This window comes from Oncorhynchus masou, chromosome 5 (genome assembly GCF_036934945.1).
Source record: "Oncorhynchus masou masou isolate Uvic2021 chromosome 5, UVic_Omas_1.1, whole genome shotgun sequence".
Taxonomy (NCBI): Eukaryota; Metazoa; Chordata; class Actinopteri; order Salmoniformes; family Salmonidae; genus Oncorhynchus; species Oncorhynchus masou.
In genome coordinates, this window is record NC_088216.1 from 40,024,551 (window position 1) to 40,047,867 (window position 23,317).

The 23,317-nt window shown below is 42.2% G+C and overlaps 1 protein-coding gene across 2 annotated transcripts in view; it reads left to right on the forward strand.

Annotated features, from left to right (window-relative positions):
* Positions 1-21,373, forward strand: part of LOC135539572 (alpha-1-syntrophin-like) — a 68,945-nt gene extending 47,572 nt beyond the window's left edge. Inside the window, exons 7-8 of one of the 2 annotated variants that reach the window (XM_064965519.1) lie at positions 517-724; positions 19,675-21,373. In XM_064965519.1, coding sequence (XP_064821591.1) covers positions 517-724; positions 19,675-19,753 — 287 coding nt within the window. In that variant the 3' untranslated portion in view covers positions 19,754-21,373. The remainder of the gene's footprint in view (positions 1-516; positions 725-19,674) is intronic. The other variant, XM_064965520.1, reaches the window with a different exon arrangement.
* The last annotated feature ends 1,944 nt before the right edge of the window (positions 21,374-23,317 follow it).

A 23,317-nucleotide genomic window follows, 5' to 3' on the forward strand; every position in this document is an offset into this window, starting at 1 on the left:
TGTGCAGGTCTGGCTGTTTAAATAGGGTAGTACTGCCCTCTACTGGTTTTCTGGTGTGGTGCAGCATATTGTCAATAAAAGGTCACTCATTGCATTCATGGGAGGCAGCCACATCTAAGCTGGACCTACAGAATAAATGAATCGCAACTGTCTGCATTCATACTGACTATATGATCAATGTCGGGAAGTATGTCTCATAAGAGCTGTCCTTGTCAATTTGTCAGAGAACAGATCAGTCAAAAAACTACTGTACCTTTTAGTATTTTGTTTTGTAAGGGGAGTGAAACAGAGACGTGAACGCATTTACAATGTTTAGCAGATGCTTTCATCTAGAATGCCTTACAATAAAAACATTTAGGGGTGCTTTTCTGGACACAGGTTAAGCCTAGTCCTGGGCTTAATACGCAAGATCAATGAAGAATCTTCATGAAGAATGAAGAAATCTGTGTCTGGGAAACTGGCCCTTAGTGACCAACCAACCTGTGTTACCCTTTCCCCCCCTGTGGTGCCTGGCAGCCTGCAGCTGGAACGGGAAGGAGTGCAACCTGGGAGTTCACATCAACGAGGGCTTTTCCCTGTTCACCGAGGAGATGGGCATCAGGAAGACGGTGGTCCTCCAGCAGCCCTTCGAGCGCCTGCGCATGTCCTCCGACGACGGCGTGCGCATGATCTTCCTCGACTTCGGAGGGCCCGAGGCGGAGATTGTGAGTTGGACTGATGACTGGTTGGTTGGTTATTTGTTTGGTTGGTCTGGCTGTCTTTCTGGATCTCTTTTTCTCCTTCTTTCTCTTTTGTTTACTCTTTCTTTCTCTCGCTTCTACTCAGTCTTTCTCTCTCTCTCTCCCTTATCCATTTTCGTTCATGCTGACATTCTACCCATAGAAAGATTACGACTTCAGAGGATGGTCTGTTCCATGTGCAGGTGTTGGGCAAAATGATGAGAAAATAATGGTCCCTACAATATATGTGGATATGGAACAGTTCTTCTCAACAACTGGGTGATGCTTTGCATTTTGGCACCTCAACAGTAACACGGTGAGCTAAGAAGTCCATGCTGCGCAGTACAACTTTATTTCACGTAACTTGATGGTAATAGCCTAATAATTGTGTGCCAAAGCCAAATTGTGCGCAGGCGGCACACATCATGTAAAAAGAGAAGCATGAGATAATGTCTACTTTCAAAGGGAGAGGGACATCTGTCTGTCTGTCTTTGTGTGTGCCAAAGTGAAATAGATAATATACTAAAGTGAAATAAACAATGTACAGTAAACATCAAAGTTCCAAAGGAATAGAGACATTTGAGAGACATAGAGACAAATGTCATATTATGGCTATATACAGTGTTGTAACGATGTGCAAATAGTTAAAGTACAAAAGGGAAAATAAATCAATATAAATATGGGTTATATTTACAATGTTTGTTCTTCACTGGTTGCCCTTTTCTTGTGGCAACATGTCACACATCTTGCTGCTGTAATGGCACACTTTGGTATTTCACCCAATAGATATGGATGTTTATCAAACTTGGATTTGTTTTCAAATTCTTTTAGGGACTGCGTAATCTGAGGGAAATATGTGTCTTTAATATGGTCATACATTTGGCAGCTTAGGACGTGCAGCTCAGTTTCCACCTCATTTTGCGGGCAGTGTGCACGTAGCCCGTCTTCTCTTGAGAACCAGGTCTGCCTACGGTGGCCTCTCTCAATAGCAAGGCTATGCTCACTGAGTCTGTACATAGTCAAAGCTTCCCTTAATTTTGGGTCTGCCACTGTATACTCTCTGTTTAGGGCCAAATATAATTCTAGTTAGCTCTGTTTTTTGTCAATTCTTTCCATTGTCATGCAATTCTTTTTGTTTTCTCATGATTTGGTTGGGTCTAATTGTGTTGCTGTCCTGGGGCTCTGTGAGGACCAGCTTGTTTAGGGGACTCTTCTCCAGGTTAATCTCTCTGTAGGTGATGGCTTTATTATGGAAGGTTTAGAAATCGCTACCTTTTAGGTGATTTTTGGACACTAACGGTTCTTTTCGTTTTTTTTTATTATTAGCAGGTATTCTGATCTGCATGCATTATTTGATTTAATACGTTGTACACAGAGGATATTTTTTTGCAGAATTCTGCATGCAGTCTCAATTGAGTGTTTTTCCTACTTTGTGAATTCTTGGTTGGTGAGTGCACCCCAGACCTCGCAACCATAAAGGGCAATGGGTTCTATAACTGATGCAAGTTTTTTTTAGCCAGATCCTTATTAGTATGTCGAATTTTATGTTCCTTTTGATGGCGTAGAAAGCCATTCTTGCCTTCTCTCTCAGATCGTTCACAGCTTTGTGGAAGTTACCTATGGCCGAGGTGTGTAGATGTTTAGGCCAAGGTATGTATCGTTTTTTGTGTGCTCTAGGGCAATGGTGTCTAGATAGTATTTGTATTTGTGGTCCTGGCACTGGACCTTTTTTGGAACATCATTATTAATATTTTTGTCTTACTGAGACAGAATTTCTACGTGCTGCCGTAGGCCCTCCTTGTTTGGGGACAGAAGCACCAGATCAGCAGCAAACATTAGACATTTGACTTAAGATTCTAGTAGGGTGAGGCTGGGTGCTGCAGACTGTTCTAGTGCCCTCGCCAATTCGTTGATATACAGTGCATTTGAAAGTATTCAGACCCCTTTTCCAAAAATGTACGTTACAGCATTTTTCTAAAAATTATTAAATAGTTGTTTTCCCTCATCAATCTACACACAATAACCCATAATGACAAAACAAAAACATTTTTTTTTAGCAAAAACTTAAAATATCCCATTTAGATAATATTCAGACCCTTTACTCAGTATTTTGTTGAAGCCATTACAGCCTCAAGTCTTCTTGGGATGATGCTACAATCTTGGCACCCCTGTATTTGGGGAGTTTCTTCCATTCTCCTCTGCAAATCTTCTCAAGCTCTGTCAAATTGGATGGGGATCATCGCTGCACAGCTATTTATAGGTCTCTCCAGAGATGTTCGATCGGGTTCAAGTCCGGGCTCTGGCTGGGCCACTCAAGGACACCGAGAGACTTGTCCCGAAGCCACTCTTGCACTGTCTTGGCTGTGTGCTTAGGGTTGTTGTCCTGTTGGAAGGTGAACCTTCGCCCCAGTCTGAGGTCCTGAGTGCTGTGGTGCAGGTTTTCAAGGATCTCTCTGTACTTTGCTCTGTTCATCTTTGCCTCGATCCTGACTAGTCTCCCACCACCATGCTCCACTGTAGGGATGGTGCCCGGCTTCCTCCAGATGTGACGCTTGGGAATCTCCAAGTGGTTTACCACGTGCCGTTTTACTGAGGAGTGGCTTCTGTCTGGCCACTCAACCATAAAGGCTTGATTGGTGGAGTGCTGTAGAGATTGTTGTCCCTCTGGAAGGATCTCCCATCTCCACAGAAGAACTCTGGAGTTCTGTCAGAGTGACCATCGGGTTCTTGGTCACCTCCCCGGCCAAAGCCTTTCTCTTTCTCACGATTGCTCAGTTTGGCTGGACGGCCAGCTCTAGGAATAGTCTTGGTGCTTCCAAACTTGTTCCATTTAACCTTTTCACATGTGAGTTCCATATATCTTTATCGTTCTCCCCAGTGTGTTGTTTTATTCACGTGATGTCAGAATGCGCTCACTGTTCCAAAATGTGATTGCTACACAACAGGACATTTAATCTGCACTGCCCTCAAACCAAGGCACGCTGCCTGTATATATTTATAAGCTGTTTCATCTTGTCAATTTCAAATGATTTTCTCACAAGTTTAGTTTTCTAACAACAGTTTGAATTGAGGTGTGTTCCGCCTCATTAATTCACATAAAATCAGGCCATTTCACTTTTGCGGACAATTTATTTTTGAGGCATTACTGACCCGGACAAACTTCCCCAAGCACTTCCCAATTGTTTCTGCAGACATTTGCGCATCTCCAGTCAGAACAAGACCTGCGCACACGTGTTCACATTTTCCGCCTGGTGCCCACATCGAATTCGCCGTTGTTTACATTACTACACGACCACTGGAAATGTGTGCGTTTCTATCAAAGTAAGTGCCTTATTATGTTATAATAGTTTCTGTATGTCGTGTTATCTCGTTTCTACTGTAGCTCACTGTGTGTATGGAGCATAATATTACTAATTTCATAACCTTTATGGTGTTCTATTCAATTGTGCTATTAGCTCCGTAAAACAATGCTAATTGTATCAGAGAAGTACTTTCAGAAACCACACACACAAACAAACATTATTTGCCAATATCATAACTGGAGCTGGGCATCTTTGGAGCTGGAGATTGAGGCCAGCTTTTGTATGCAAGCGTACACTCCTTAACAGTTTATCTGGATGTCAACACAGCAAGAAAACACTTAGGCCAATATGTTGAACAACAACAACAAAACAAAAAAACTTGTTTTACTGAAGGAAAAACAACTGAATATGCATAACCCATAATTCATATTCATGCAGTGGTTGAACAACAACTGCATTTCCACCCCCCATCTCTAAAGGCATAGTATCATGGCAGGTCACCTGTCAGGTCAGTCAGTCACTAATTGCTGCAGATGTGCTCAATAGTGCTTGAGCATATGATACCCCCCAAAGCATGGTGAAACACAGAGGTGTATCACAAGCTAAACACATGTATTTTGACAACTTCCTCTACTTACTACTCCTGGTGCCAGACAGGCAGACTTTGCAGTGCGACTACTTTGAGCAGCAGTTTGGAGGGACTTAGCATGGAAAATGCCGTGCAGTGAGGCGTAGGGGATTGTCTGCAGCAGGACGACCCCCAGTGGATGGGCGCCAAGGGGTGTGGTGATCATCCAGCTCTCATGAGGTTCTCATGAGGTTCTCTCTGTACTTTTGGTAGGTCATTACTTTACCTATGGGGGAGAGGGAGTGGGGAGGATGAGGGAGTGGGGAGGATGAGGGAGAGGGGAGGATTAGGGAAGGGAGAGGATGAGGAGGCAGTGGGCAGGTGGGTGAGATATTGTCACTATAATTGCATAATGGAACTGTATGTGATTTGTATGTTAACTGTACGTCCAATTACAAAAAATACCTTGTTCAGTAATCATCTCACCTGTTAGTTGGTGGTGAACTATGTGGCCGTTGAGGGCAGCAGTGTCGATCAGATGGAAAAATACCAATTGGTAGTTTTCCAGAGTGCATTCCACAAAGCTGTTTATCATGTCCGCCTTATCCACTGCCCCCATTTTGAGGTTATAGTCAAGCACACAGTCTGGTTTGATTTCTCTCTCCTGTCAGGTGGTCCACCTTCCCTGTGGCCAACATGGTTGCTGTATGGACAGTGGAGAGGACATGGACGTCTCATTTGTCATGCCACTTTACTGCCAGCCGTTGACCGTTCTCCTTGAACTCCACCTGCCCTCTCTGCATCATCCTGCATCCGAATGCTGGCATCCCCATCCTGTTCGACCTGACTGTGCCACATGCCCCTGTGCTGTTGGAGAGCAGATGCTAGAAGAGTGTGGGACTGCTGTACCAATTGTCAACGTACAAAGTGTGTCCCTTGCTGAGAAGAGGAGCCATCATCACGGACCCGGACACCCCAAACCCCTCATAATGTTGGATCCTGTGTAAACTATAATGTCTTGGACAAACCCTGTCTTCACATCGCACATAGCAAATAATGAATAAATCACCATCAGAAAATGTTTTGTGTGGTATTTATTTATTTATTTATTTATTTACTGTTTTATTCACATGTTTTCAAGTACTGATGACTAATCATGCATTCTAATTCTTGCATAGATTGTAATGGACACATTATGTGTGTAAAATACTTTTTCGAAGGTTGTACTGATTTATGATGAGCTAAGCTAATTCCAGCTATGTGTGCAGCCATGTTTGTAGACATACAACTCATTCTGGGTTTGACGTGATGACGTGAGGGAGGGTTCACTCATTTTTCGAGTGAACTTCCGGAAGTGAATGATGGGATGTAAACGATGGTAGACGACACACCCTCTTCAACATGCATACTGCAAACAGACCAAACTCATCTTGTCTCCTCTTATTACCTCTACCTATCTTTGGATTACTTTCTATTTCTAGAAAGTGTTTTACTGAATTATTCAATGGTGATCTCATCTGTGATGTGATGAATTATAAATAGTAATTATTATTAACTAATTCATATTGTGGTTTCTGTCAGCCGAGAGTTATCTAAACATGACCGCTTGTGTTACGTCAATCTTTCCTCAGTGAGCACGAGGACAAATGTAGCCTACATTTTCCAGTTTGGATGATTGTGTTATGCTGTAGCTATTCAGTGAATGTCTGAACATTGCATCCAAAAACAAACGGGTCACATTCACGTCATAATTTTGCAAGGACTGTGTTTGTGCAAAATGTTTCTCTGAAGAAACAAGTGTGGCCAGCTCAAACGTTGACTGTTGCGTCAATCGATACTGGACGTTCTGAATACGCGTTCTAATCACAGCCTACGCTGCAGGGACCACTTTAGAATGATCACACCCGTTTGTTGGTATGTGTAAAAAGGATAAGAATGATGGAGGCCACTGTGTTCTTGGGGACCGTCAATGCTGCAGAAAGTTTTTGGAACCTTTACCCAGATCTCTGCCACTCACAATCCTGTCTCGGAGCTCTACAGACAATTCCTTCGACCTCATGTCTTGTTTTTTGCTCTGATATGCACTGTCAACCGTGGGACCTTATATAGACAGGTGTGTGCCTTTCCAAATCATGTCCAATCAATTGAATTTACCACAGGTGGACTCCAATCAACTTGTAGAAGCATCTCAAGGATGATCAATGGAAACAGGATGCATCTGAGCTCCATTTCGAGTCTCATAGCAAAGGGTCTGACTTCAAATGTAAATAAGATATTTCTGTTTTTATTTTTAATACATTTGCTAAAATTCTAAAAACCTGTTTTTGCTTCGTTCTTATTGGGTATTGTGTGTAGATTGAGGGAAAAAAATGATTTAATCCATTTTAGAATAAGGCTGTAACGTAACAAAATGTGGAAAAAGTGAAGCGGTCTGAATACTTTCTGAATGCACCGTATATGTTGAAGAGGGTGGGGCTCAAGATCAAATCAAGTTTAATTGGTCACATACACATGGTTAGCATATGTTAATACAAGTGTAGCGAAATGCTTGTGCTTCTAGTTCCGACAGTGCAGTAATATCTAACAAGTAATCTAACAATTTCCCAACAACCACCTAATACACACAAATCTAAAGGAGTGAATGAGAATATGTACATATAAGTATATGGATGAGCGATGGCACAGGCAAGGTGCAATGGATGGTATAAAATACAGTATAAACATGTGATATGAGTATTGTAAGATATGTAAATATTATTAAAGTGGCATTGTTTAAAGTGACTAGTGATCCACTTGTTAAAGTGTCCAGTGATTGGGTCTCAATGTAGGCAGCAGCCTCTCTGAGTTAATAATTGCTGTCTAGCAGTCTGATGGCCTTGAGATAGAAGCTGTTTTTCAATCTCTCGGTCCCAGCTTTGATGCACCTGTACTGAGCTCACCTTCTGGATGATATCGGCGTGAACAGGCAGTGGCTCGGGTGTTTGTTGTCCTTGATACTCTTTTTGGTCTTCCTGTGACATTCGGTGCTATAGGTGTCATGGAGGACAGGTAGTTTTCCCCCAGGGATATGTAGTGCAGGCCGCACCAGCCTCTGGAGAGCCTTGCGGTTGAGGGCGGTGCAGTTGCCGTTCCAGGCTGTGATGCAGTCCGACATGATGCTCTCGATTGTGCATCTGTAAAAGTTTGTCAGGGTTTTGGGTGACAAGCTAAATTTCTTCAGCCTCGCTGTTGCGCCTTCTTCACCACACTGCCTGTGTGGGTGGACCATTTCAGTTTGTCTGTGGTGTGTACACTCAGGAACTTAAAACTTTTCACCTTCTCCACTGCTGTCCCTTCAATGTGGATAGGGGGGTTCCATCTCTGCTGTTTCCTGAAATCCACAATCATGTCCTTTGTTTTGTTGACGTTGAGTGAGAGCTTGTTTTTCTGACACCACACTACGAGTGCCCTCACCTCCTCCCTGTAGGCTCTTGTCGTTGTTGGTGATCAAGCCCGCTACTGTTGTGTTGTCTGCAAACTTGATGATTGAGTTGGAGGCGTGCATGGCTATGCAGTCATGGGTTAACAGGGAGTACAGGAGAAGGCTGAACACACACCCTTGTGGAGCCCCAGTGTTGAGGGTCAGCAAAGTGGAGATGATGTTTCCTACCTTTATTTTTGTCCAGATGGGATAGAGCAGTGTGCAGTGTGATGGCTATTGCGTCATCTGTCAACCTGTTGGGGCGGTATGCAAACTGAAGTGGGTGGCCGGTAAGGTGGCGGTGATATGATCCTTGACTAGCCTCTCAAAGCACTTCATGATGACAGAAGTGAGTCATTTAGTTCAGTTATCTTTGCCTTCTTGGGTACAGGAACAATGGTAGCCATCTTGAACCATGTGGGGACAACAGACTGGGTTGGGAGCGATTGAATATGTCAGTAAACACACCAGCCAGCTGGTCTGCGCATGCTCTGAGGACGCGGCTAGGGATGCTGTCTGGGCCAGCATCCTTGCGAGGGTAAACACGTTTAAATGTTTTACTCACAGCCATGGAGAAGGAGAGGGGGGGGGCAGTCTTTGTTAGCGAACCGCGATGGTGGCACTGTATTATCCTCAAAGCGGGCAAAGAATGTGATTAGTTTGTCTGGAAGCATGACGCCGGTGTCCATGACGTGGCTGTTTTTGTAGTCCGTGATTTCCTGTAGACCCTGCCACATACTGTACGTCTCCTGTCTGAGCCGTTGAATTGCGACTCCACCTTGTCCCTGTACCGGCATTTCGCTTGTTTGATTGCCTTGTGGAGAGAATAACACCACTGTTTATATTCAACCATATTTCCAGACCTCTTTACATGGTTAAATTCGGTGGATCGCGCTTTCAGTTTTGTGCAAATTCCGCCATCCATCCACGGTTTCTGGTTAGGGTAGGTTTTAATAGTCATGGTGGGTACAACACCTCCAATGCACTTAATTAGAAACGCACTCACCGAGTCAGCGTATAGGTCAATGTTGTTCTCTGAGGATGACCGGAACATATTCCAGTCTGTGTGATCAAAACAATCTTGAAGCGTGGCTTCCGAGTGGTCAGACCAGCGTTGAATGGTTCTCGTCACTGATACATCCTGTTTGAGTTTCTGCCTATAAGACGGTACAAGATAGATGGCGTCGTGGTCGGATTTGCGGAAGGGAGGTTGGGGGAGGGCTTTGTATGCATCACTGAAGTTAGAGTAGCAGTGGTCGAGATTATTAGCTCTGCATGTCGTGCAATCAATATGCTGATAGAATTTAGGTAGCATTGTTCTCAAATTTCCTTTGTTAAAATCGCCAGCTACAATAAATGCAGCCTCCAAATATATAGTTTCCAGTCCAGTGAAGTTCCTTGAGCGCTGTCTTGGTGTTCGCTTACGGGGGAATGTACACAGCTGTGACTATAACTGCCGAGAATTCTCTTGGTAGGTAAAATGGCCGGCCTTTGATTGTAAGGAATTCTAGATCGGGTGAGCAAAAGGACTTTATTGCTGTTGTTCCTGTATGTTGTTATGATTACCTCATGAGTCGTTAATCATAAAGCATACACTCCCGCCCTTCCTCTTCCCAGAGAGGTGTTTATCTCTGTCGGCGCGATGCATGGAGAAGCCCGGTGGCTGAACCGATTCCAACAACAGAGAGCCATGTTTCTGTGAAATAGAGAATGTTACAATCTCTGATGCCTCTCTGGAAGGCAACACTTGCTCGGATTTCGTCTACCTTGTTTTCAAGAGACTGGACATTGGCAAGTAGTATACTCAGGAGCAGTGAGCAATGTGCACATCTACGGAGCCTGACCAGGAGGCCACTCTGTCTGCCCCTTCTGTGGCGCTGTTGTTTTGGGTCGGCTACTGGGATTAGATCCATTGTCCTGGGTGGTGGTCTGAACAGATGATCCGCTTCGGGAAAGTTGTATTCCTGGTCATAACGTTGGTAAGTTGACGTTGCCCTTATATCCAATAGTTCTTCCCAGCTGTATGTAATAAGACTTAAGATTTCCTGGGACAACAATGTAAGAAATATTACATAAAACAACTAAATACTGCACAGTTTCCTAAGAACTCGAAGCGAGGCGACCATCTCTGTCGGCGCCAGTTATAGTTACAAAAAATAAACTGGTCACAGATGCTTCACGTTGGGATGTTGTTCTTTGGCTGGCAAGCCTCCCCCTTTATCCTCCAAACATAATGATGGTCATTATGGCCAAACAGTTCTATTTTGTTTCATCAGACCGGAGGAAATTTCTTCAAAAATTAAGATCTTTGTCCCCATGTGCAGTTGAAAACCGTAGTCTGGCTTTTTTATGGTGGTTTTTGAGCAGTGGCTTCTTCCTTGCTGAGCGGCCTTTCAGGTTATGTCGATATAGGACTCGTTTTACTGTTGTTTTCTGAGGTCGTGCATGATTTCTTTTGATTTTCCCATGATGTCAAGCAAAGAGGCACTGAGTTTGAAGGTAGGCCTTGAAATACAACCACAGGTACACCTCCAATTGACTCAAATGATGTCAATCAGAAGCTTCTAAAGCCATGACATAATTTTCTGGAATTCTTCAAGCTGTTTAAAGGCACGGTCAACTTAGTGTATGTAAACTTCTGACCTACTGGAATTGTGATACAGTGAATTATAAGTGAAATAACCTGTCTGTAAACAATTGTTGGAAAAATGATTTGTGTCATGCACAAAGTAGTTGTCCTAGCCGACTTGCCAAAACTGTAGTTTGTTAACAAGAAATTTGTGGAGTGGTTAAAAAAACAAGTTTTAATGACTCCAACCTAAGTGTATGTAAACTTCTGACATCGACTGTATTTGTTTATAGCATTTGTTAATATTGTGCCATTCCTTTGGCTTTGATGCCTCTTGATTGAGTATTGCTCTGTTCAAGTGGAATGTGATTTGGCTGTGATCTGTCAGTGGGCTGACTGCGAAAGCTCTGAGAGATTCTGAGTTGATGATCAGTGATAAAGTAGTCTGCAGGACTACTGCCAAGGGATGAGCTATAGGTGTGACTACCATAAGAGTCCCCTCGAAGCCTACCATTGACGATGTACAGACCCAGCGTGCGGCAGAGCTGCAGGAGTTATGACCCGTTTTTGTTGGTTGTTTTGTCATAGTTGTGTCTAGAAGGGCATATTTGGTAGGGAATGCTGTCACCTCCAGGTAGGTGTTTGTCCCCCTGTGTGCTAAGAGTATCAGGTTCTTGTCCAGTTCTGGCATTTAGGTCGCCACGGACTAGTACATGTCCCTGGGCCTGGAAATGGTTGATCTCCCCCTCTAGGATGGAGAAGCTGTCATCGTTAAAGTATGGGGGTTCTATTGGCGTATAGGTAGCACACATGAGGACATTTTTCCTTATTAATTTCTAGGCAGATGTAAAATGTTCCTGTTTTGACTAATTTAATAGAGTGGGTTAGGTCTGATCTATACCAAATTAGCATACCCCCAGAGTCTCTTCCCTGTTTCACACCAGGTTGTGTGGGGGATGGGACTACTAGCTCTCTGTAACCTAGAGGGCAACCAGTGGCTCCCTCTCCTCTATACCATGTTTCTTCTAGGATGACAATGTCTGTATTTCCACTTTATTTGATGAAGTCTGGGTTCCTCTCTCTTTAATTAAAGCCATCAGCTGTGTTCTTTTGCTACAATATCATGTCAGGGATATCAGCACATCACAAAGAGCCTCCTTAGAATAACAAAGAGTGTGCCCGGCTCAGTTTACTGCCATCCTACACCTCCTACCTTCCCTCAGTCCCCCATCCCACCTCTCTCTCCCTCCCTCTCCATCTCTCCCTGTCATTCTTTCTCTCCATCTCTCTCCATCTCTCCCTGTCATTCTCTTTCTCCATCTCTCCCTGTCATTCTCTCTCCATATCTCTCTCTCTCTACCTGTCATTCTCGCTCTCTCTCTCTCTCCCTCCATCTCTCTCTCTCTCTCCATCTCTCCCTCTCTCCCTCTCTCTCCCTGTCATTCTCTCTCTCCATCTCTCTCCTCTCTCTCTCTCTCTCTCCCTGTTGTCCTCTCTCTCCCTCTCTCTCCATCTCTCTCTCTCCCCATCTCTCTCCCTCCCTCTCCATCTCTCTCTTCATCTCTCCCTGGCATTCTCTCTCTCCATCTCTCTCTCTCTCCCTGTCATTCTCCCTCTCCATCTCTCTCTCTCCCTCCCTCCATCTCTCCCTGTCATTCTCCCTCTCCATCTATCTCTCCCTCCCTCTCCATCTCTCCCTGTCATTCTCTCTCTCCATCTCTCTCTCTCTCTCTCTGTCATTCTCTCTCTCCATCTCTCTCTCTGTCATTCTCTCTCTCCATCTCTCTCTCTCTCCCTGTCATTATCTCTGTCTCTCTCTCTTTCTCGCTTTCATTCTCATTCTCTCTCCATCTCTCTCCATCTCTCCCTGTCATTCTCTCCCTCCCCATCTCTCTCCCTGTCATTCTCTCTCTCCATCTCTCTCTCTCCCTGTCATTCTCTCTCTCCATCTCTCTCCTTTGCTGTTGGTGTCCTTCTTTTGTTCACATGGATGCTAATTTCTACCCGAGTTAAGTGTGCGTAAAGGGAACGTAATTCCCTTTTTGTGCACCTTTCTCTCCATGCGAATTCTGGGCTTGCACTTAAGTATGAAAATAGCATGCTATTACTCACCCGCTATTAGTTTGGTTTGGATATCAAATAAAGGAAGGTATGGCGGAGGTGTGTCTACAGATAAGCCGTATTCTGACCTTGACTTAATTCCCTCATAATTCCACCACCTTAACGCACAATGAAATGATGAAGAAGGTTGAGCAACCTGTCTGTTCCAAATGGAACCACATCTTACTTTCTTTTTCCGATAGAGGTAAAAGCATTCTCCCTGCAATGTCATTTATAAAAAAGATAAGGGCTATTGATAAGAGCTATGTAAATTAGTAAGCCGTTTGGATAATTGTTTTAATTGTTTTATATTTATTTCACCTCGTGATCTCTGGAGACAAATGTGAAACCAGTCACGTGGCAGCAAACTGAAGCATATCAACATATCACCTTTTCCACAGTGAAGTTTATGAAATGTTGGCCTCTTTACTTGCAGATATGAAATGATATATTAGGCTTCTGCAGCCATGTGCAAATGACAGTATAGTGCCAAACCTACCGAGTTGATTTATGATTTCTAGAATTATATGCCCAGACTTTTCACAGTATTTTTTTTGACAATTTGTTCCATGTTAAATATTAGCCACTATCGTTAGCCACTGTCATTAATACCAACATATATTTATAACTGTCACTTTAGTCTTAGTTCCTTACATTTTGCATCATTCCATTACATCGTTAGTTCACCTTTCTTTCCTCTTGTCATGTTTGTGTGGTTGTTCCTGAGGATCGCTAGCAATATTAGGCTAACGTTGTGCAATAATTTGGAACATGTAACCTATTTGACTCATTATTTAATGCAGACCATAAGTAGCAGTTTAAACCTGTAGCCTGGCCCACGTTTCACAACGACTGGACAGTTCCATGATTAGTGAGAATTAGGATAGATTTAGAGGACTACTGATCAACCCCTATTGTACACGTTTGTCACCTTCCAATATATCATGGATTAAACTGTTTTTATATGGCAACTTTCAGGACAAATCGAACCACTGTATTTTTTTATTCACCAATATATTTCATGCATAAAGCCTCTCTTTTAAAATTCATTAATACTTTCCTAACCCTAAATAATATACAGGATCAGAGTATATTTAAATGGACCGATTGGTACTGAAAAGGAGACGAATATACTAGTGATGCACCGATATGACATTTTTGGCCGATACCGATATCCAATATTTTCCTTACCAATAACCGATATTTTAAAAAATTGCGGCCTTTTAAGCATTCTAGTACATTTAAATTGTTAACACACACACATGGATGCAGCGGTCTAAGGCACTGCATTTCAGTGCAAGAGGCATCACTTCAGTCTCTGGTTCGAATCCAGGCTGTATCACATCCAGCTGTGATTGGAGTCCCATAGGGCGGTGCACAATTGGCCCAGTGTCGTCCAGGCCGTCATTGTAAATAAGAATTTGTTTTTAACTGATTGCCTAGTCAAATCCAGTCGTTCCTCTGGTGATGTAGAGGTTAACCCAGGCCCTGCAGCCCCCAGCATCACTCCCATTCCCCAGGCACTCTCATTTGTTGACTTCTGTCATCGTAAAAGCATTGGTTTCATGCATGTTAACATTAGAAGCCTCCTCCCTAAGTTTGTTTTATTCACTGCTTTAGCACACTCTACAAACCCGGATGTCCAAGCCGTGTTTGAATCCTGGCTTAGGAAGGCCACCAAAAATCCTGACATTTCCATTCCTAACTATAACATTTTCCGCCAAGATAGAACTGCCAAAGGGGGTGGAGTTAGCCTGCAGCAGTTCTGTCATACTATCCAGGTCTGTGCCCAAACAATTTCAGCTTCTTCTTTTAAAAATCGACCTTTCCAGAAACAAGTCTCACCATTGCCGCTTGTTATAGACCCCCTTCAGCCCCCAGCTGTGTCCTGGACATCATATGTGAATTGATCACCCCCCCATCTATCTTCAGAGTTCGTAGAGTTTGGTGATGTCACGCCCTGGTCTTAGTATTTTGTGTTTTCTTTATTATTTTGGTCAGGCCAGGGTGTGACATGGGTTATTTATGTGGTGTGTTTTGTCTTGGGGTTTTTTGTAGGTCATGGGATTGTGGTTAGTGGGGTTGTCTAGAATAGTCTATGGCTGCCTGGAGTGGTTCTCAATCAGAGGCAGGTGTTTATCGTTGTCTCTGATTGGGAACCATATTTAGGCAGCCATATTCTTTGAGTGTTTCATGGGTGATTGTTCCTGTCTCAGTGTTTGTTTGCACCAGATAAGGCTGTTTATGTTTTCCACATTTATTGTTTTTTGTATTCAGTTGTTCATGTGCACTATTTCGTATTAAAAGAACCATGGACACTTACCACGCTGCATATTGGTCCTCCGATCCTTTTCGCCTCTCCTCTTCGGAAGAAGAGGAGGAAATCCCTAACAGGTGACCTAAACTGGGACATGCTTAACACCCTGGCCGTCCTACAATCTAAGCTAGATGCCCTCAATCTCACACAAATTAACATGGAACGTACCAGGTACAATCCTAAATCTGTAACTATGGGCACCCTCTTAGATATCATCCTGACCAACTTGCCCTCTAAATACAAATCTGCTGTATTCAACCAGGATCTCAGCGATCACTGCCTCATTGCCTGCATGCGTAATGCTTCCGCGGCCAAACGACCACCCCTCATCACTGTCAAACGCTCACTAAAACACTTCAGCGAGCAGGCCTTTCTGGCACGGGTATCCTGGAAAGATATTGATCTCATCCCGTCAGTAGAGGATGTCTGGTTGCTCTTCAAAAGTGCTATTCTCTCCAACTTAAATAAGCTTTCCCCATTCAAAAAAATGTAGAACTAAGAACAGATATAGCCCTTGGTTCACCCCAGACTTGACTAGCACAAAACATCCTGTGGCGTTCTGAATTGGCATCGAATAGCCCCCGCGATATGCAACTTTTCAGGAAAGTCAGAAACCAATATACATACTCAGTTAGGAAAGCTAAGGCTAGCATTTTCAAATAGAAATTTGCTTCCTGTAGCACTAATTCCATAAGTTCTGGAACACTATAAAGTCCATGGAGAATAAGAGCACCTCCTCCCAGCTGTCCACTGCACTGAGGATAGGAAACACTGTCACTGATAAATCTACGATAATCTATTTCAATAAGCATTTTTCCACAGCTGGCCATGCATCCCACCGGGCTATCCCTACCCTGGCCAACATCTCAGCACCCCCTGCACCAACTTGCCCAAACCCCCTCCGCCACTTCTCCTTCACACAAATCCAGACAGCTGATGTTCTGCAAAATTTGGATCCATACCTGGGCTAGACCCTCTCTTTCTAAAATTATCTGCCGAAATTGTTCAACCCCTATTTACTAGACTGTTCAACCTCTCTTTCATATCATCTGAGATACCCAAAGATTGGAAAGCTGCCGCGGTCATCCCCCTTTTCAAAGGAGGAGACACTCTAGACCCAAACTGTTACAGACCCATATCTATCCTACCCTGCCTTTCTAAAATCTTCGAAAGCCAAGTTAATAAACAGATCACCGACCATTTCGAATCCCACCGTACCTTCTCCGCTATGCAATCTGGTTTCTGTGCTGGTAATGGGTGGACCTCAGCCAGGCTCAAGGTCCTAAATGATATCATAACCGCCATTGATAAAAGACAGTCCTTTGCAGCCGTCTTCATCGACCTAGCCAAGGCTTTCGACTCTGTCAATCACCACATTCTTATTGGCAGACTCAATAGCCTTGGCTTCTCAAATGACTGCCTCACCTGGTTCACCAACTACTTCTCAGAGTTCAGTGTGTCAAATCGGAGAGCCTGTTGTCTGGACTTCTGGCAGTCTCTATGGGGGTACCATAGGGTTCAATTCTCAGGACGACTCTTTTCTCTGTATATATCAATGATGTCGCTTTTGCTGCTGGGGATTCTCGGATCCATCTCTACGCAGACAACACCATTCTGTATAGATCTGGCCCTTCTTTGGACACTGTTAACAAACCTCCAAACGAGCTTCAACGCCATACAACACTCCTTCCGTGGCCTCCAACTGCTTTTAATCGCAAGTAAAACTAAGTGCGTGCTCATCAACCGATTGCTGTCCGCATCCTCCTGCCCGCCTAGCATCACCACTCTGGACGGTTCTGACCTAGAATATGTGGACAACTACAAATACCTAGTTGTCTGGTTAGACTGTAAACTCTCCTTCCAGACTCAAAGCATCTCCAATCCAATCTCCAATTAAGCATCTCCAATCCAAAATTAAATCTAGAATTGGCTTCCTATTTCACAACAAATCCTCGTAAAACATACCCTCGTAAAACTGACCATCCTCGACTTCGGCGATGTCATTTACAAAATAGCCCCCAACACTACTCAGCAAACTGGATGTAGTCTATCACAGTGCCATCCGTTTTGTCACCAAAGCCCTATATACTACCCACCACTGCGACCTGTATGCTCTCGTTGGCTGGCCCTCACTACATATCCGTCACCAAACCCACTGGCTCCAGGTCATCTATAAGTCTTTGCTAGGTAAAGCCCCGCCTTATCTCAGCTCACTGGTCACCATAGCAACACCCACCCACAGCATGCGCTCCAGCAGGTGTATTGCACTGGTCCTCCCCAAAGCCAACACTTACTTTGGCCGCCTTTCCTTCCAGTTCTCTGCTGCCATTGACTGGAACGAATTGCAAAAATCTCTGAAGCTGGAGTCTCTCTCCCTATCTAACTTTAAGCATCAGCTGTCAGCATCAGCTGTCAGAGCAACTTACTGCTGTACCTGTACACAGCCAATCTGTAAATAGCACACCCAACTATCTCATCCCCTCTTGGTCTTTTGCACCCTAGTATATCTACTTGCGCATCATCATCTGCACATCTATCACTCCAGTCTAATGCTAAATTGTAATTATGTTTCGCCTCTATGGCCTATTTATTGCCTACCTCCCTACTCTTCTACATTTGCACACACTGTACATAGATTTTTCTATTTTTCTTTTCTTTTGTGTTATTGACTGTACGTTTGTTTATGTGTAACTCTGTGTTGTTGTTTTTGTCGCACTGCTTTGCCAGATCACAGTTGTAAATGAGAACAAGTTCTCAACTGGCCTACCTGGTTAAATAGAGGTGAAAAATAATGATAATTAAAAAAAATAAAGGTTTTTACACACCACACTTTTTTTTTACACACCACACTGACCCCAAAAAGTTATTTTGTGGCATTTACGTATGTCCCCATTTCCAGTAAAACATAATCAAACCTATTTCTTTCACTTACTTGCTGTGCTGTTTTGTTGTTCAGTCATTTCATTCTCAACCAGGATTTCTATGGAACACCTTTTGGGTCTTTGCTATCAAAAAAGACATGTCAAATAACACTATTTGACGTGTCATATAACACAACATAATCTGTTTCAGTAGCTATATAGTTAGCTAGCTAACTATATAGCTAGGTGTAATCTAAAATAACCCTAATTTATGAGACAGTTCTTATTTGATTTTGGTGGTCGGACCCATCTATGTGAAGCTAGCAATAAGGATTAGCCACAATAGTGGACTTTGCGGTTAGCCTTCAAAATAAAAGTATTCTACTATTTGATTTAATTTGCATCACTGCCAATGACATACTTTTATTTTGAAGGCAGACCGCAAATTCTACTATTGTGCCTAATCCTTATTGTGGCTAGCTTCACAACACATAACCCGCTCTGGTTGAGCCTCACTAGCCAGATGAAGCTAGCTGGCTGCTTATAACGTTAGCTTTTGGCAACCAAGCTCATACTCACAAGGATTCATAAATCATTGCTATGAATAATGAAAATGACTGCAGTTTCTACTTGTCATTGTTTTCCGGTTGGTTGTATTGGTGCTGGCTAGGTACCAAGCTAAAGCTAGCTACCCCAGAAGTTGCGGTCGAACAAATGATGCTTTATTACCAATGCGGTATTGTAAACACATCATTCCTGGACGGTGTTTGCTTGTTTGCAGACTTTTTTGCAAAGCTTTGACAGCGCTACTGTATCTTTTTTTGACACACAAAGACCCAAACGGCGTTTCATATGGCATATGTCTTTTTTTATATATCTTTTTTTTAAATTATTATTATTATTATTATTCCCCGTATGTCGTGAAGCTAATAGCAGTGACTCTATTACTGTGTAACTCCGGTAGGGCAACATCTGAAAAATAGCGCACTTGGTTATGTGTACCGGTGCCCGAGCAGTCAGCGAAAGCCAACATCACCCATGACAGAGAACTGTTGCTTGTCAAGGGCAAGGAATTCCATTTTCTTGGCTTTAATAGATTTCACCTTTGAGTTGTCTCGCTGAAAAGGTCTTACTTTTTCAAATGACTGCTCGACATGTTGACTGCTCGATCCACACAGCAGACATTGTGTGAGCTAGGTTAGGAATGCTGTGTTGCACGTGTAGTGCAACATTTTACGTTATTACGTCATTTTATATAGGTATGCACGGTATCTTTGACATCGGCTTTTAACATCGGCGTTACACTAGACATCGTTCAACTAGTTCACCGATATATCGTGCATCCCTAGAATATATGTGTATTTGGATGGTTTTCTTTCATTGATCCCTATTCTGAACCCCTCTATATATTCTGAGTCTTTCGAGAAAATTTGAATTAAAGTTACACCGTATTTAAAGGGATGACTTTAGATACATGTACTGAAAACCCTATTGAATGAAAACTTCATGAGAAAATCTGTTGATCAGCAAGTGGGAGGGTTTTCAGGGGTTGAATTCAATTTATTCAGTGTGCGCAAGTTGCTGCACCTGCAAAACCTGTTATGCACCTGCATAAAGTAAGTCTGAATACCAACTATTGAAACGTGTAAAAAAGTCTGAATCGGGCCCATGATGAACCCCATTTTCAAACCCCAAAAAACATTTCAATATAGAGTAAACTTTTCAACTTCTCTCTCCCCCTTCTTTCTCTCTCTTACCCTCCCTTCCCTCTCCTGCAGCAACTGGACCTCCACTCCTGTCCCAAGACCATGGTGTTCATCATCCACTCCTTCCTCTCCGCTAAGGTCAAGCGGCTAGGCTTGTTAGCATGATAACATTTTAACCTCCCCACCCACCCTGAAATACCACCGAACCACCCATGCGTATTTACACGCAGCCACGACTAACGTTAGGAGGATGTGACGTCACTGCAGAGGATATGATGTCTCGGCTCTGTTTCAAACCTCACCAAACTCTTACCAAGGGCCACCGTTGGTCAGAATCAAAGTGGAAAGCGAGTGGATTGAAGATATACTGTACCTGCAATAACGATGCTTTCAAAGGTCCTTATCAGTCGTAAGGGCAACATCTGTCCTAAGAGGATATTAACTTACGAGAGCCAAACTTACACTTATGACAGCCTACATAGCACTGTTGCCAAGCTCAAGGGGCTAAATGTTTGAATTGTATTTGATTGTTTCATGGGTCATAGCATGTCCATTGTCATAAGTGATAAGTCAATTGATATAACCTCTCACAAGTGGTTATAACAGGCACCATTGATTTTACAACGGCTTCAAAAAAGGTTACACAATTTAAAACTGTTACATGCACTGTTGACTGATTGTGTTGAACTATTCAGAGGGTTTACTGTTTTGTCATAACATTTTTTGAGAAACATTATTTTATGTCTGCTTTTAGAGCAGTTTTCCAAGTACTGATTCAGATACATTTTGAGTGCAGCGAAAAGCCTTTTGACTCTGCATTTCTTTAATAGGTTCATAAATGTTTCCCGTAACCAATATCAACATGAAGATAACTTAAAATGTGCTTTCTGACATATTGTTTAACACATAAATCCAGACATTTAGATACAGGCACCAAACGGATTGTTGCTACTGTAATTTCACTTAACAAAAAGCTCCACCCTCCAACTAACTGGAATGACTTTATGCATAAGATTACTATGCATTTATAGATACGGTATATACAGAATTTGACGCGTTATCATTTCTGTCGATGGAGTGCACACTACGACCCCTTTTGATTTAGGATGTTGTCCCTCAAAACTAGATCCTTTTCAGTTTGAGGAAAGATCGATGGAATGGTTCTCCCATAGGTATAACCAGCCATATAGGTGTATGTAACTGTATAGTATACGTATATGTATGTATTTGGCTCTGGGTATAACATTATCAATGAATACATTGAAAGTGTTTCCTATTAAAAGAGTTATCAGAGTATATGCTACAGGTACTGAGTTGTGTTATATTTAAACCTTTTTAAGTCCTTACAAAGCTAGTTGAATACACATTATGTTCTCTTCTTAACAACTACAGCCAAAATCGCTGATGCATTTGAAAGAAAAAGGCTTGTTGGGGACTCATGATGCAGTTTTTATACAGTGTTAGTCCTTTTGTTAGGTGTGTGCATTTACAGATGTCAAACCAACTTAAAATGAACAGAAATGGGGTCTATAGTTTACATGACCATGTATGTGTTCAATTGCCCCCATTTCTTTTGTGTCAACGGACTATTCACTACCCGTGGCCTTCGCTCTACAATGCTAAACAAACCTATATTAATATATATTTCAAACTAAAACGTGTTTGCTTTCAATAAGAAACATTTCTTGTATATTCTTATTTAAACAAAAAGGTGTGCCTTGCAGGGTTGTTTGTATATAAAAGTGTAATAAACTTTGATTGTTAACTTTTACAGGGTTTTATTGGTAGATCTCTAGGTATCAGTTTGATTAACAAGCTGCATATGTAATAGGGACCCCGCCCACAAAAGTGCAGTAACTGGAGTGTACTGTGTTCTTTTGGAAGCTTTGCTTTCCTAATAACTTCAGTGTGCTTGCAGTTGAAGTATAACTGGGTCATTCCATGAATAGCGTACGTTCTGCTTCCCTTTGATATTTTAAGTAGACATTTTTTTCACAGATATTTAAGCCTGTTATGTTAAGTGAAGGGCCCTTTAATATAGACCATATGGAACATTTTTTTCCAATCTGACTTTGCTAATGTGCCAAATATCTGCATCCCTCGTCATGTTTTTCAGACTTCTAGGAACATTTTAACTCACTTAATTGGCACTTACTATAATCTTTTTTTCTTTTTCTTTTTACCCCTTGAATTAGGAAAACATGTTTTTTATGAAGTTGAACATGTGTTCTTTATGACAGAATGTTACAATTAGGTGAAATTAATAGGTTTTTGGACCAAGTTTCACTACCCGAAAGGTACTCTATTGGTGGATTGTACTGCATTGTACTGAAGTTAAACTTCCTCTAACTGCAGTTATATACTGCAAATTAAGCATACTGCACAACAGAAAAACAGTGTTTTTTTGGACACAGTACTTGCAGTATAGTGTACTGCAGTTATACTGCACTGTAACTGCAATCTTTTTTCGTAAAAGGAACGTACGGGCAACCCAGGTTGGGAACCCCAATCCACTTCATACCCGCAAAGCAAAATTTTGACATGCCATCAAATGAACTATCAACGTAGTCCTCATTGGATGGCCATGGCTTCTTTCTCTTCCAAAAATGTACCATGGTAGTACATAGAGCTGGTCGATGGGGCCCAAAAGAGCTGGGAGATAGAGCCAAAAAGAGCTGGGAGATAGAGCCAAAAAGAGCTGGGAGATAGAGCCAAAAAGGGACAAAAATCCATAATGCAATAAATTGCCTGAATTGATGCGATAGTGATGAATAGAACGATAAGTTTATAACAATGTGCACCACAGTTTTTTATATTTGTTATTATACTTCAAACTACTACTACTATTTTATTGGTTGTAGCCATCAAAAAGGGGCCCACGGCCCCAAACAGATTGAGAACCGGTGGTCTAGTAGTGTAGTGTACCCAATTAAAATCTTTGGATATGAATAGGGTATGGTGAGAAGAATGTAGTCTGACACCTTGAAGATGAGGTTTAAAGGTTTAAAATAATGTTTATCTGGTGCTTCTCTCTTCGATACAGTTGTCAGTTGTCTCGCTCTCTCTCATTCAACTAACTAGGCTACTAAATAGCCAACATGCCAAACCATTTGTAAAAAGCTATTGATAATTATATCTCATAAATACATTTTCATCATGTCATTTTCATAATTCTAAACATATCCCTAACAACCGCAAGTTACAATGTTTCCCTTTGTTTACACTCTCTGTGTGAACCTTCGTTGGAGTCCTCTGTTTCTATGCTAATAGGTTTTTATAAATCAAAACATCATGAAAAAAGTACAACAATAATATTAGTACCCTCCGCTTAACTTGGTGTTTCCTATCCTATGATTTATAACTCGCTCACTGCAAAGAAGTTGTATAACACACTGTATTACTTATACAACTGGTATAAGGACCGGATATGAGACAGGAGTAGAAATTAACATGGGCGTTGTGTAAAGCATTTCACAGGACAAGACATTCCAAACATTCCAATGTACTTAAGTAGAAGGGACAAAGTAGAATATCAATACACAACATATTCCCCCCCCCCCCCTTTACTTTTCAAGGAAAAAGTAAATATTCACTGTTTTGCATGTTATTTTCTTTATAGTCTTTATCTTTAAGTAACTTTTTTTTTTACCAGAACAGTTCTCCTAATGTAACAATTAAACTTTTCAGTATGACCTCTCCTGAACTAGGGAAAGAG